Source organism: Schistocerca gregaria, chromosome 7, assembly GCF_023897955.1.
Source record: "Schistocerca gregaria isolate iqSchGreg1 chromosome 7, iqSchGreg1.2, whole genome shotgun sequence".
Classification (NCBI taxonomy): Eukaryota; Metazoa; Arthropoda; class Insecta; order Orthoptera; family Acrididae; genus Schistocerca; species Schistocerca gregaria.
The window spans coordinates 63934971-63951143 of NC_064926.1; the positions used below are offsets into that span (position 1 = coordinate 63934971).

General features: G+C 43.9%; 1 protein-coding gene across 1 annotated transcript in view; it reads right to left on the reverse strand.

Moving 5' to 3' along the window:
• Positions 1–9855: 9855 nt before the first annotated feature.
• LOC126282076 (lipase 3-like) overlaps positions 9856–16173 on the reverse strand; it is a 135537-nt gene continuing 129219 nt past the window's right edge. The window contains exon 8 of the mRNA XM_049981531.1: positions 9856–10542. Within this exon, the coding sequence (XP_049837488.1) occupies positions 10219–10542 (324 nt within the window). The 3' untranslated portion in view covers positions 9856–10218. The remainder of the gene's footprint in view (positions 10543–16173) is intronic.

The following is a 16173-nucleotide window of genomic DNA, read 5'->3' on the forward strand; positions in this document are numbered from 1 at the left end:
TCATTAGATGAATTTTTTGATATAGTTAGTGGGTAATTTCCCCAACCCCCACAAAAAAGAAGATAAAAAATATTAAGTGTCATGTAATATTTAGTATAATGTAATATCTTGTATAGACACATTTTATTAACCTGACACGTTCCTCATCATTAACGAAGTGTAGTATTCATGTAGTATCTATGGAAAAAGTACTAATCTAATCTGATCTAATTAGACGCGATGATATCTAAATTAATCGACTTGTGTGCGGTGTGACAGTCTTGTCGTGAGTTCATTTTGAGTACAATGCACAGGAAGGTTTTCTGTTGTGTGCATCTTTATCTCGTTGATGTGATATGAACAGAGCGTGAAAAGAATGGGACGTTATAGTGCTGCAGGTCGAAATGCTGAAAGTGAATATGATAAAACAGTGCTGCTGAGAAGTTAGGATTTATGTTTTTGAGTGATAAATAAGTGATTTTGGAACCACAGATGTCGAACTGACTTGTGAAGGTTCTGTTTCGATGTTGCCAGCTGCTACGAAAGTGCTGAGCCTGTGGCGATATAGCTTATTTTGTGGAGCGGAATGTACCTGCCGAAGTGAGTGAGAGTACACAGTTTTACATATTATCAGAAATTTTTTGGCCGACCGTGATCCCTAGTAGAGAAGGTGTGTAGGAGAAAACACTGGGCATCACTATGTTATCCAATGAATTACGTGTAGCAAGCCTCGAGCCAAAATTTAGTTCCTTGCTGTGTTCTATATTGTAAACATTGTGGTGTAGTCAACGTTCTCTGCTGTGACCGAGCGGTTCTAGGCGCTTCAGTCCGGAACCGCGCTACTGCTACGGTCGCAGGTTCGAATCCTGCCTCGGGCATGGATGTGTATGATGTCTTTAGGTTAGTTAGGTTTAAGTAGTTCTAAGTCTAGGGGAATGATGGCCCCAATTGTTAAGTCCCATAGTGCTCAGAGCCATTTTGAAATATAAAGCGGAAGTGGGATAGCGCTCCATCATGAAGAAACCACGTAACCTGTCGTATTGCCAAAGGTGTATACCCAAGCAGTCCAGGCAGAGTGCTCCGCAAGAAGTCCAGGTACATTCCTCCATCGAGGTGTAATGGAATAATAACCGACCCAAGTGTGCGGTCGTCAAGAATCCCTGCCCACACGTTGATGCTGTACCGATGTTAATGAGAGACCTCGGCCATTCCCCGAGGATTATCTTCAGCCCACAGGTGACGATTATGCAGATTGACAATGTCAATTCTGGTGAAGATTGCTTTGTTCGTAAAGAGGACTGATGACAAAAATCCCATAATTGTGATGATGTGGTGAAAAACCATCAAGAAAATCCTTTTGTTAAAGGGAAATCCGTTGTTGATAATCCTTGCACGCGTTTCACGTGTCATGCATGATACACCAAATCGTTCTTTTCTTGATGCAATAATTTACCAACAGCCGCATGTACTGTAGAAATTTATTTTATGAACTTCTTATGTGCTATCAGTTTCAGCATTACATTGATGCCATCTTCAGGCCCTACAAGTCATAGTCGTAGAAACGCAGCTATTGGTGGCTCTTAGTGGCCAGTTGCATAACGATTGGATTGACGGATCCAGTTGTATGGCTCCTTCCGTGTATAGCGTTTTTACGACTATGACGTTTGGGGCCTGAAGATGGCATCAATGAAATGCCGAAACCGGTAGCACATCATAAGTTCATAAAATAAATTTCTACTTTACATACTGCTGTTGTTAAATTATTGCATCAAGAAATACTTGCCAGCCGTTGTCCCACGGTCCATAATGGATCAACGAAGATTAAATCGTTCTTTGGCTTACACTATGTTGGTGCGCCACTTGCTTGGAGCTTGTACAAGAGTTCGTCTGCGTGCACCAGACTTGGAGGACTGTGTTCTACAGTATATTTATAGTCCGTAGCCTCCATGCACGTTCGTCTGTCTGAAAAGACCTTTGATCACACAAACGCCCAAAAAGGGCTTGAAATGTTGTGTGACGTGGTTGGTGTCTGCGAGGCTACTTGTTTTGGTGTAGCCATGCTGCCTCACGACAGTTTCCATCTGCTTAGCCGTACACAAACACCATTTCGTAGTGTTCTCGACATGAATACCAGACCATTCTGCCGCTTACAGTACGATTTGTCAAGCACACAGCTTGCAACACAAAAGGAACAAGTGGTCAGAGGAACTTTCATTCGTCAGCGGGGCTGACATGCATTTCCGGACACTGATTCATAGGACTTTTTCTCAATTTCCAGTCAGGGATCCGTCCCTGAATTTTATCGCTTTTTTTAAAAGTTCACACTGTATATATCAAAATTAGCAGTTATTTAATTGTTCCAATACAGCTACACAGCTTTCTATACATCCAGAATTGTATACACTTGCTCTGGATTTTAATTGTGCTCCTAATCAATAACAAAAAGATATGATGAATACTGTAAATTTTGAGATTTGTCTTCGATTGATGAAGGTTTATTCGTTGATCAAGGTGCCTAATTTGATTTTTATTTGTATCACTGGTATTTTATTCTTGCCGTCTTTCTCGATTTCCTTGTGGAGAAAATGTTTATTTGTCGGCAAGGTGTCCAATGTTTTCCTTTTCTGTGCTATTGCTATACAATACAAGTGTATATATATCACCATTAGCGTTTCTTTCCTCTATCTATTTCATTGCAGAGATCAAGCTGTTTTGTTGGTGTTTATTTTGGCTCCTTCTAAGTAACCAAAGTTAGGGTGAGAAAATTTCTGTTCATTGTTATTTTAAATATTCAAAACAATCGCTGCCTGAGAAATTTCCTGAAGGTGAGCACCTAAGCTCACGCAGTTTTTGGTAGAGATTCGTGTGACAGACTCATGTATGTATTGAAAAGATTATTTTTCTGCATGTTGTAGCCCGGTGGGAAGAGAATATGAGTGGTGTGACAATATTTACTTTGTGTAATCCCCAGCATCATGTCAGTTGTGTCTGGTGTATCGTGTTGGCTGGGCCGGTCGTGTGCACCGATGGCAGAGCCTGAGCGTTGTAGGATAAGGTAAAAGCAGCCTCGCGCATATGTAGTATTGTTACATCAAGTCCCATGTAAATGTTTTAAAAAATCTGTTAATAATAATCTTTCTCATAAAAAGTATCTTTTGACATTCATCTCAATTTAAAGAATTCACTAATTTCTCCAATCCTTGGCCATCCCGATTATTGAAAAGAAAAATCAGTTCTTTCCTTTTATATAAGATAAATCTATCGGCCAGCATTGCACTTAGCTGCGCCAGGAAAATTTCTTATAGGAGCAGATATATACGCGTTATCCGGCGATCTAATTAAGGTAAGATTTTTCAGTTTATTCAGAATGATGTATCAGGGCCATGACAGAGCATTGCTGACGTCCAAAATTTACCAGGTTAAATTGACTGTCAGTTATAAGTGACCCACATTTTTTTTATTGAGAGATTAGTCACATTTTATTATTGATACGTTACGCAATTTTCCTGTAGTAATGAGAATATTATTCATATTATTTTCGTTTGTGGGGAGGTTACAAAGTCTCTGCAATATGTGGATGTGTGAGAAAAACTCTCTTGTCTTGTATGGTAGTTTAGTGCTAACCTTGTAAGCTTCTCCAGAGAGGTCTAATAAAGTTATTATTTTTGAGGAAAAGAGTTTCCATTTTCATCCCTCCGAAACATTGGTAATGAGAACCACCCATGCGTCCTGTAGGAAAACTAATGGTCTCAGCTGCAACCTTTTGGATGGTTGATAATGTTTGATTCTGTGTGAATCAGGGCGTTTCTCAATCTTCTATATCCAGGAGCCACTGGCTATCCACCTCAGCAGATCCCCACGGCAACGGCCACATGACAGAGACTAAGGGTTCTCACGTCTGGCCCGCACACTGGTGTGGCATGACGTTCTTCCAAGCATGTTTTGGTATATCTTCGTGTTTTGGTTAAGGAAACTGCTTCATTTATTTCATTAAACATTAGGGAGTATTTTCCATTCGAATTGTTGAGTTTTTCATCAATTCTCGTGGATAATGTGTCAATTAGATTTCTTTCTTTGTTCGTGCCAACTGGAACCACTTGCCATCAAGACTGGAGTTCCTCCATCTGAGAAACTGCTTTCAGAAATTTGTGACCCTAACGATTCTGACAAAATTTTCATTCGTCGGTATAAGCGGATTAATGATTTCGAGAATGAGCCTCATGCAAAACAAAGCTGAAGTTTGCGTCTGCTCGGGCAGACTTTTGCTTTCAGTGATAAGCTCGAAATGTTGAAGTGAGCTGTCAGTTGGATAAGTTGATTTGAATTTTGTTTCTTCATTACTTCGACTTTCACGCGACTCGACCATCATGTTTGCACTAAGTGAAGATATTGCGTTCATAGCGCCTATTAATGAGTATGGTAGATCTGTAGTTTCTTCTTCTTCTTTCGAATAACACATTTGGAGGGTACGATGAATCAACTTTGGCTAATCTTCATTGTATTAGATTTCCTCAGTTTCCAAATTTCCTTCATCCTTTTAGAGTGTTGTTCCCTTTCTTCTTGAGTCCACTTTAGTCCAGTTATTTTCTTTCTCTCCTGAAATTCTGCCTTTTGAACTGCCTTTCTGAAATGTGTTCTGTTTTCTATTGTGTCTATTGTAACTCCAGCATTTTCAGTGTCCTTTTCAGTCTCTATGAACCATGCTGGCTTGGATTTGTAGCTATTGAGTAATGTGAATATCCGCTTGGTTAGTCTGTTGTTATCCATTCTGAATATATGTCCAAAAAACTGTAGTCTCCTCTTCCTCATTACATCAGTTAGTTTCTCCGTTTTCAGATATAGCTCTCTGTTTGGTCTTAACCTGTATTCAGCATTATCGTTTCTTTTAGCTCCCAGTATTTTCCTTAAAATTCTTCTTTCGACCTTCTCTAGTTTCTCAAGATCTCCATTTCTTGTTAGTTTAAGTGTTTCTGCCGCATAGAGAGCTTCACGTCTGGCCACTGTTTGGTAGTGTCTTAATTTCGTGTTCCAGGACAAGGATTATTTATTATAAACGTTTTTGGTCATATGAAACACTCTTTCCATTTTGTGCGCTCTAGTTTCTATAGCTATCTTTTCTTTGGCATTGTATGTACTCCACTCTCCTAGGTATTTAAAGGAATCTGTTTTGTGTATTGTGTTGTTGTCAACTGCAATATTTTGAGGAGCATCACAGATGTTTGTCATAAACTTTGTTTTTCCATAGGATATTTGTAGTCCTACTTTGGCTGCTTGTTTGTGTAGTTCTCTTATTTGTTCTTGGGCATTGTCTAGTGAATCTGTAATCAATGACATGTCATCTGCGAAGGCTAAACAGTCGACAGTGATCTTGTTTGGATTTCTCCCTAGTTGAATCCCTTTAGTATTGATGGCCTTCCTCCATTCTCGTACTACCTCCTCCAAGACACAATTGAAAAGCAGAGGTGACAGACCGTCTCCCTGTCGAACACCTGACTTTATTTCGATCGATTTTGAGAGCTCTCCCCTAAATTTTACTTTCGATTTTGTATTTGTCAAAGTACCTTTAATTATTGCAGTTGTTTTAGCATCGAGTCCCAATTCTTTTAAGATATCAAGCAATGTATTTCTGTCAATTGAATCATAGGCTTTTTTAAAATCCACAAAAGTAATTACATATTTTAAGTTCCTGATTTTCCTCATTTCTATTATGTTCTTTAAATTTAGTATTTGTTCTGCACATGACCTTCCCTTCCTAAATCCAGCCTGATACTCTCCTAGCTGTTTGTCAAGTATCTCTTCTGCTCTTGTTAAAAGCGCCTTCGACAAGATCTTATAGGTCACTGATAAGAGGGAGATTCCCCTATAATTGCTAGGATCTGTTTTCTTCCCTTTCTTATGTAGTGGATGTATTAATGCAGATGTCCAGTCTGGTGGTAATCTGTGTGTTGTCCAGATTTCTTTTAGTATTTCTGATAGACACTGTATCATGTTGTCACTAGAGTACTTCCATAGTTCAGCAACTATATTATCCTCTCCAGGGGCTTTATTATTTTAAGCTCTTTTATGATTTCTTTTATTTCTTCTGTGGTTGAAATTAAATTTTTCTTTCGGTGGATAACAGTTGTGTAATTCTTCAAAATATTCAGCAAGTATTCTACAGTTCTCTGCTATTGTATGCAGTTTACTGCGTTTTTGGGTCCGTGACTAGGAGGAGAGTATTTCTTTAAGTTACTTTTGAAAGTTTTGTAAAAGTCCCTAGCATTGTTCTAGATCTGTAGCTTATATACGAATTTTCAAATACGACGAAAATTACGGATTTCTTTAAATCTGGTGAGGAAGCTTTGACTTTGACTTTAGGGTCTTTGTACCACGACCTCTTGCTCTCACTTGATGAGATAGTGGTTGAGGAAACGTTGTAACTTTTTTTACTTTGCTGCATTTTGATATTAATGCAGAATTATTCTCACTTTTTCATGTTTCTTTTTTTAATGCCATTGCTTTTGAGGTCATCTGTGTTGATGCTCTCTTGTAACTTCATTTAAGCCTGACCACTACTAATGAAGGACTACATAAATTTTATCCCATGTACGTTATCAATCATTGTAATAAATTCACAGCATTAAGCAGAATAGCCCGTCAAAGGTTCCCTCTTGTCATATAGACCGAGCGAGGTGGCGCAGTGGTTAGCACACTGGACTCGCATTCGGGAGGACGACGGTTCAATTCCGCGTCCGGCCGTACTGATTTAGGTTTTCCGTGATTTCCCTAAATCGCTTCAGCCAAATGCCGGGATGGTTCCTTAGAAAGGGCACGGCCGATATCCTTCCCTAATCCGAGCTTGTGCTCCGTCTCTAATGACCTCGTTGTCGACGGGACGTTAAACAGTAATCTCCTCCTCTCTTGCCATGTACTCACACAGTTGCTAAATGTTCCCCCGAAAGCTGTTGATCTCAGATCAGTTCCTCATGAGATTTTATCCATAACGTGTATAGAGGTGTATCTCTTCACCGTGCAGGTGGACCGTATTACCGGGGCCTAACCGTTGTACAGTTTGATAAGGTTGATAAGGACCCTCGACGGTAGTCATTGCATGCATGGTGGTTAAAAGTGAGGCGAAAGTTACATTAATTATCTGCTTCGTTTCGATACCACAGGACAAGTTTCAAAGTCCATCATGCACGGCAGTTTGCGTCAATACTTTTGCACAATAGTGAGCAGTCCTTTAGGATTCAGCGTCTCTTGTGAAACGAGGTCCGATTTCTATGAAAGTATTCTTAATAGGAGTAGCAGCTTTGCACTTGGCGACTCCTATCAAAGGCAAGTAGCAACCTGGCACTGCGGACAAGGCCGTTGTCATCTAGAAAGGCGATTGTGGCCACAGCATTCTGATCTTGAAGGTATAGAAAGAAGGGAAACACTTGGTAATCGAGAATGTCCTAAGAAAAATACTGGTTGTAGTTCACGGTAATCTGAAAGTGGTCCCAATTCACGGTGCGAGAAACAACCTCAAAGCATCACAGAACCACCACCAACCTGCACAAACCCTCCACACACTGTGAGGTGAATTCGTTGGTGCACATCGTTTAAAAAGACGGAAAATCGCGATCATGCTATCCGTCTACTTGTACAGTTACCTGTTGTCACACTGAAGAGGTGCAGCTTAATGTGCCGGTCTAAGGGCCTTATGCGACGACCTGACTCCAAAACCCCACTGTATGCACTTCTCTTCGGAATTTACAATCAGCAACCGGTTGAGGTGGACCTGCATTCACCGACAGCAAAAATTTCTCTCGGGTTTGATGCCGATCGTCATTGACAAGTAGTGACACCTGTATCCTTTTTACAGCCACTGGACTTACGCCTTGTAAAGGTTGTGAGGCATACGGACATCAGTACAGTGGAGAATGGCCTATACTGACGAGCTCAGGTACTGACAAACGTAGATCACAGTATATAATGGCAAGAACGGCGAGGACATCAAAGAAGCGGTTTCAGGCCCTGAAAGAGCTGCTGGAAAGATGACTGTACGGGTAAGTAAAGGAAAACTAGGCATATGCTTGTAAATAAGAAAGATTATCATGACGAACTCATATTCATAGAAATCGCTTCGTGTAAGTTCGATGTTGTACGTACTTTCACTTACCTTGGAACAGACGTCAGTTATTAAGAACTATGGCAGCCCTGAAACCTAAAAGCGAATATTGTCCACTGATAATGCTACCATTGCCTCAGAAAACGTCTGAAATCTAAGCAGCGAAAGTTATGGGTGTACAGAACTTTTGTAATGATGCTAACATAATATTCTGCCAGAAACGAAATTCTATGACAAGCTAATCGTCATATTTGAAATAAATGTCACGATGTCAGTTTCTGAGCCAGTGAAATAAAAAAAGGCTCTTGAGGAGGAGTTTGGGCTATAAATTGCATAACCTATACAGGGTGATACAAAAGTCGTTTTGAATTCGAAAGACTCTGTATTAGTCGAGACAATGAAAACTACAACGAGAGGAATGACCCACCACCACCATGCCGCCGCACTGAGCAGTCGTTTGCTGTGAAGGCCACTACATGGCTGGAGGTACGCCGACTCCTGGATGAGAATCTTCCTGGGCGTCGTATTGGTAAACGGGGTCTGGCGCAATGGCCAACTAGGTCGCCGGACCTCACACCACCGGACTGTTACCTCTGGGGGCACCACAAATCTGCAGTGTACACCAAGACACATCAATTTACCTGCAGGCGAATGTCACGAGAGCCTTTACAGGAACACCAACAGCAACGTTATGGTTAGCGTCGAGTAGAGCCACTCGCCGTGTCCAGATGTGTCGTCTGTGGGACGGCTGCCAGTTTGAACACCTTCTGCATTAGAGGAATATGTAGCCAGTTGACTGGGGACGGCTGTTGCACTATAGACTGTCGGGTCATATTTGACCGATGATGTAACATTTTGTTTGTACAGTTGAAGCATATTTGTAGCATGCGTTTGTCTCTTTGTATTTTCGCTATCTCCACTAGTTACCACTTTGTGCAGTAGACTCAAAGTAGTGAATCACCAATGTAGCCTTTGTACTGTGGACATGACGTTTTAATCACCCCGTATAAAAGGCTGGTAGGGCAGGGCTTGTACTAAGAGATAGTGGCAGAATGACTAAGAAGATATGCACTGCAATGTGAAGGTACCAGCAGGTTAGAAGACTAGAGCTAAGATGTGAGGAAAGTTTTAGAGAGTGACATATGGAAAACTGGAATTCAGAACTGGAGGAGTTCGCCGATAAACAGGAAAGAATGGAATATTGTTCTACAGAAAGCCAAATTCCACAAAGAGCTGCCGTGCCACTAATGTTGATGAGGGTCTGAGTGGTACACTAACCGTAGACACCTTGAACAGTCTGCACTAATGCATCAACAAATCAGCAGTTTAATTCACGGTGAGGTGATAGTCACATGTACACCGCCAGGTTAGCAGAGAGCGCTAATGTGCTGCTTCCTGGACTCGGGTAGGCTCGCCGTCCCCGGATCGAATCCGCTCGGCGGATTAACGACGGAGGCTGGAGTACCGGCCAGCCTGGATGTGATTTTTAGACGGTTTTCCACATTCCACATTCCACTGGGCTGGTCCCCATGTCCCGCCTCAGTTACACGGCTCGCAGACATCTGAACACATTCACACTGTTCCATGGATTACTATAGACGCAGACAGTTGGGGTACACTAATTCCATCCTGGGGGGTACGGGATGGTGGCAGGAAGCCCTTAAATTAACCTTGCCAAATCCGATTAACCATGCCGATCCTGCGTCACTGTGGGAACAAGGCATAAGCAAAAGAAAGAAAAAGGAAGAAAGTGGTGGTCACATGCACACAAGAAAGCTCATGTCTTCTGTTCTGTCACGCCATCGTGTTCACCAGTTTTACAGCACTGAATGTATAAAATTTAATGGTACATGCTTACCACTTCATTGCCGTTACTTACGTCAGCGGAGGAGTGTCACATAGCAGCCTGATACCAGTTCCATAATATCTACAGTGCTCCCAAGATAGCCGTCTCCTCTTTTAAACTGGCAACTACAATTTTTCCTGGTCAGCTTATGTCATAGAGGAAAGGAGAGGAGAAGAGGGAAATAGAACATGTACTGCTGCTTATAGTATTTACAACGTGTAACATTTTTACATTCGGTATGCTAAAATATTTATGGCTGTCTCAAAGACTAGGCTCTATGGCTCCTCTACAAGCCTTGGTGTCAGCCCGACCTGCGTCGCAGCGAGCTGCCGATTTTAGGAACTGTCTTCTTCGCCGTCTGCGTTTTCTTTTCCTTCCTCCCCTCCGGCCGTGAACGCTGGGTCGGCGTCGGCAGTCGCATCGACGTCCTTCTGGTCGAACCCGTGTCTACGTCTACGTCTTTAGTGGCGCCGATGTCTTCACCGGCAAAGGCAGCCAGGACGAGAGGGTAGACTAGCGTGGGAGCGTTTTTGCCGGTGAGGAAGTCAGAGTGAGCGAAACCGTCCTCCGGTACGCGGTAGAACTGGACATTAGGCGGCGTGTCATTGGCTAGGCGCTTCACATCCTGCGGACAGAGACGAGTATTGTTAGAGGCAGTGCCTTATCTTCTGTGATAGATATGGTCGCATCTTGTTACTGCGTCATCAGTATCTTCAGGATTTCCAACAACTAGACAATCGTACACTACTGTCTAAATGTTAACCATGATCAAGAAATGAGACTATTATACGGATGACAAAATTTTGCACCTGCGCTATTATTACATATTATTATACAATCCTGGAAATGGAAAAAGAACACATTGACACCGGTGTGTCAGACCCACCATACTTGCTCCGGACACTGCGAGAGGGCTGTACAAGCAATGATCACACGCACGGAACAGCGGACACACCAGGAACCGAGGTGTTGGCCGTCGAATGGCGCTAGCTGCGCAGCATTTGTGCACCGCCACCGTCAGTGTCACCCAGTTTGCCGTGGCATACGGAGCTCCATCGCAGTCTTTAACACTGGTAGCATGCCGCGACAGCGTGGACGTGAACCGTAGGTGCAGTTGACGGACTTTGAGCGAGGGCGTATAGTGGGCACGCGGGAGGCCGGGAGGACGTACCGCCGAATTGCTCAACACGTGGGGCGTGAGGTCTCCACAGTACATCGATGTTGTCGCCAGTGGTCGGCAGAAGGTGCACGTGCCCGTCGACCTGGGACCGGACCGCAGCGACGCACGGATGCACGCCAAGACCGTAGGATCCTACACAGTGCCGTAGGGGACCGCACCGCCACTTCCCAGCAAATTAGGGACACTGTTGCCCCTGGGGTATCGGCGAGGACCATTCGCAACCGTCTCCATGAAGCTGGGCTACGGTCCCGCACACCGTTAGGCCGTCTTCCGCTCACGCCCCAACATCGTGCAGCCCGCCTCCAGTGGTGTCGCGACAGGCGTGAATGGAGGGACGAATGGAGACGTGTCGTCTTCAGCGATGAGAGTCGCTTCTGCCTTGGTGCCAATGATGGTCGTATGCGTGTTTGGCGCCGTGCAGGTGAGCGCCACAATCAGGACTGCATACGACCGAGGCACACAGGGCCAACACCCGGCATCATGGTGTGGGGAGCGATCTCATACACTGGCCGTACACCTCTGGTGATCGTCGAGGGGACACTGAATAGTGCACGGTACATCCAAACCGTCATCGAACCCATCGTTCTACCATTCCTAGACCGGCAAGGGAACTTGCTGTTCCAACAGGACAATGCACGTCCGTATGTATCCCGTGCTACCCAACGTGCTCTAGAAGGTGTAAGTCAACTACCCTGGCCAGCAAGATCTCCGGATCTGTCCCCCATTGAGCATGTTTGGGACTGGATGAAGCGTCGTCTCACGCGGTCTGCACGTCCAGCACAAACGCTGGTCCATCTGAGGCGCCAGGTGGAAATGGCATGCAAGCCGTTCCACAGGACTACATCCAGCGTCTCTACGATAGTCTCCATGGGAGAATAGCAGCCTGAATTGCTGCGAAAGGTGGATATAAACTGTACTAGTGCCGACATTGTGCATGCTCTGTTGCCTGTGTCTATGTGCCTGTGGTTCTGTCAGTGTGATCATGTGATGTATCTGACGCCAGGAATGCGTCAATAAAGTTTCCCCTTCCTGGGACAATGAATTCACGGTGTTCTTATTTCAATTTCCAGAAGTGTATATATGAAGATGGTACTGTTCTTTCGGGCATGTCCTCGAAAAGTGGACTAATAAAGTCATTAGAAGATCAAAACAAATTGTAAAACGATTTAGAAAAGATATCTGGTGCGAAAATTGGAAATTGACCCTAAGTAATGAAAAGTGTGGGCTTATCCGCATGAGCTCTAGAATGAAAGCCGCCGGTGTGGCCAAGTGGTTCTAGGCGCTTCCGTACGGAACCGCGCTGCTGCTACGGTCGTAGGATCGAATCCTGCCTCGGGCATGGATGTGTGTGATGTCGTTAGGCTAGTTAGGTTTAAGTAGTTCTAAGCCTTGGGGCCTCTTGACCTCAGATGTTAAGTCCCATATTAATTAGAGCCATTTCTAAAATGAATTCGTTGAACTTTGGTTACACTATAAAACAGTAAAATCTAAAGGCCGTAAATTCAACTAAATACCTAAGAACTACAATTACGAACAACTTAAATTGGAATGAACATACAGTAAATGTCGTGGGGAAGGCTAACCAAAGACTGCGTTTTATAGGCTGAACACTTAGAAAATATAACAGACCTACTAAAGAGACTGCTTACACTACGCTCGTCCGTCCTCTTTTAGAATACTGCTGCGCGATGTGGGATCCTTACCAGATGGGTCTGACAGAGTACATCGAAAAAGTGCAAAGAAAGGCAGCACGTTTTGTATTATCGCGAAATACGGGAGAGAGTGTCACTGAAATGGTAGAGAATTTGGGGTGCACATCACTAAAACAAAGGCGAAGTCTTCTCACGAAATTCCAGTCACCAACTTTCTCCTCCGAATGCGAAAATATTTTTTTGACACCGACCTACAGAGGGAATCAGAGCTAATACGGAAAGATGTAGGTGTTCGTTCTTCCCGCGCGCTATACGAGAGTGGAACAATAGAGAATTGTGAAGGTGATGAGGTGAACCCTCTGCCAGGCACTTAAATTCGATTTGCAGAGCAGCCATGTAGATGTAAATGTAGATTTAGACGTTCCTCTGTACTACGCAGACGTCCAGAATCTGGTCTACATATGTGAAGATGTTCTACATTGGACAGTTGATAACAGCGACATACCACCATCATGTTGTGCTCAACATGTTCAACAGGCTGTCGATACATCCATCCGGCTTTGGTTCAAATGCCTCTGAGCACTATGGGACTTAACAGCTGTGGTCATCAGTCCCCTAGAACTTAGAGCTACTTAAACCTAACTAACCTAAGGACGCCACACACATACATGCCCGAGGCAGGATTCGAACCTGCGACCGTAGCAGTCGCGCGGTTCCGGACTGAAGCGCCTAGAACCGCTAGACCACCGCGGCCGGCCCATCCAGCTTTCCTCAAGCCCACAACGCGAACCCTTTCAAATGGTTGAAGCTGTTGAACAGGGCTATGTACACGTGAGTGGAGCATGGTAAACACTGATCATATCTCAACTCATCATACTAACTGCGTGCAGATTCAAAACATAGGGCGGACAGACAGACCTCTTGACTGTCATCTGATGGCCGATGACCATGACAAATGAATCACTAACAGGGCAGCTCCTCAGTATGCACTGTTTGAGTTCATGGGCGAGTTGTGGAGCCCTGAAAATATTATAAGTTCTGAGTTGGCGTGGCCAAACGGGCCGCTCGGCAGTCTGACCACGTGGTGCCAGACGCTTGCCGGGACAAGAGGGGTCCAGACCGAGAGCGTGGCCGGGAATTCCATGTTGACGCTGTGACGAGGACGGTGCTTTGTGTCGATGAACAAGATTTGTATGCCGAGAGCGCCAAAGGTGCAGACTTTGTGAAACCTTAATGGCAGACATTTCACAGTTCATATAGAAATTAATAGTAGCCAGATGAATCATGATACCTGAAACAGAAACATGTACCGGGTGATCAAAAAGTCAGTATAAATTTGAAAACTGAATAAATCACGGAATAGTGTAGATAGAGAAGTACAAATTGACACACATGCTTGGAATGACATGGGGTTTTATTAGAACCAAAAAAATACAAAAGTTCTAAAATCTCCGACAGATGGCGCTTCATCTGATCAGAATAGCAATAATTAGCGTAACAAAGTAAGACAAAGCAAAGATTATGTTCTTTACAGGAAATGCTCAATATGTCCATCATCAATCCTCAACAATAGCTGTAGTCGAGGAATAATGTTGTGAACAGCACTGTAACGCATGTCCGGAGTTATGCTGAGGCATTGGCGTCGGATGTTGTCTTTCAGCATCCCTAGAGATGTCGGTCGATCACGATTGTGACTTCAGGTAACCCCAAAGCCAATAATCACACGGACTGAGGTCTGGGGACCTGGCGGCCAATCATGACGAAAGTGGCGGCTGAGCACACGATCATCACCAAACGACGCGCGCAAGAGGTCTTTCACGCGTCTAGCAATAAGGGGTGGAGCGCCATCCTGCATAAACATCGTACGTTCCAGCAGATGTTTATCAGCCAGGCTGGGGATGATACGATTCTGTAACATATCGGCGTACCTCTCACCCGTCACTGTAGCAGTCAAGCGCCATCTCTCGGACATTTTGTGAAATCTTTTTTTTTTTGTTCTAATAAAACCCCATGTCATTCCAAGCATGTGTGTCAATTTTTACCTCTCTGTCTACATTATTCTGTGGTTTATTCAGTTTTCGCTGTCCGGAGTAGCCGAGCGGTTCTAGGCGCTACATCTGGAACCAAGCGACCCCTACGGTCGCAGGTTCGAATCCTGCCTCGGGCATGGATGTGTGTGATGTCCTTAGGTTAGTTAGGTTTAAGTAGTTCTAAGTTCTAGGCGACTGATGACCTTAGAAGTTAAGTCGCATAGTGCTCAGAGCCATATTAAGTTTTCAAATTTACACTGACTTTTTGATCACCCTGTACATTACCATTATTTGCACTACGATTGTGATGGTGTAATCAGATTTTCAATATCTTTATTAGTTTAAAGTTTAGTATCTGACGGTAAATTACGCAAGTAACACACAGCAACGAATTTCCAAAATCAACGGTTCATCCGATTTTGTCGATAGACGTGTCTTTAGAAAGCTGTTAGTGTAAACCTAAATTGATATAAATTACAGCCATGTAACTTGAAGAGTACATAAGTTATTGGAGGTCAAAGTGGTCGATTACTATCGATCGCGTCAGACCTTAAGTACTCCACAGTTACACGAAAAAACGGTAGCAGCATGCTTATAAATATATTTATTCATCTATCTATTTCTACATCTAAATCTACATCATTTATACTCCGCAAGCCACCCAACGGTGTGTGGCGGAACGCACTTTACGTGCCACTGTCATTACCTACCTTTCCCGTTCCAGTCTCGTATGGTTCGCGGGAAGAACGACAGCCGGAAAGCCTCTGTGTGCGCTCGAATCTCTTCAATTTTACATTCGTGGTCTCCTCGGGAGGTATAAGTAGGGGTAAGCAATACATTCGATACCTCATCCAGAAACGCACCCTCTCGAAACCTGGCGAGCAAGTTACACCGCGATGCAGAACGCCTCTCTTGCAGAGTCTGCCACTTGAGTTTGCTAAACATCTCCGTAACGCTATCACGGTTACCAAATAACCCTGCGACGAAACGCGTCGCTGTTCTTTGGATCGTCTCTATCTCCTCTGTCAACCCGATCTGGTACGGATCCAACACTGATGAGCAATACTCAAGTATAGGTCGAACGAGTGTTTTGTAAGCCACCTCCTTTGTTGATGGACTACATTTTCTAAGGACTCTCCCAATGAATCTCAACCTGGTACCCGCCTTAGCAACAATTAATTTTATATGATCATTCCACTTCAAATCGTTCCACACACATACTCCCAGATATTTTACAGAAGTAGCCCGTGGTCTAGGGGTTACAATGCTGAACGCCGATTACAAGATTTTCACCAGGATTATGGCGAGCCGTATTAAGACGACTTTGCCGATGATCCTCGCTCCAGAACAGACGTCGCATGGGGGAGAAGCCAACATACACATGGCCACCGGTG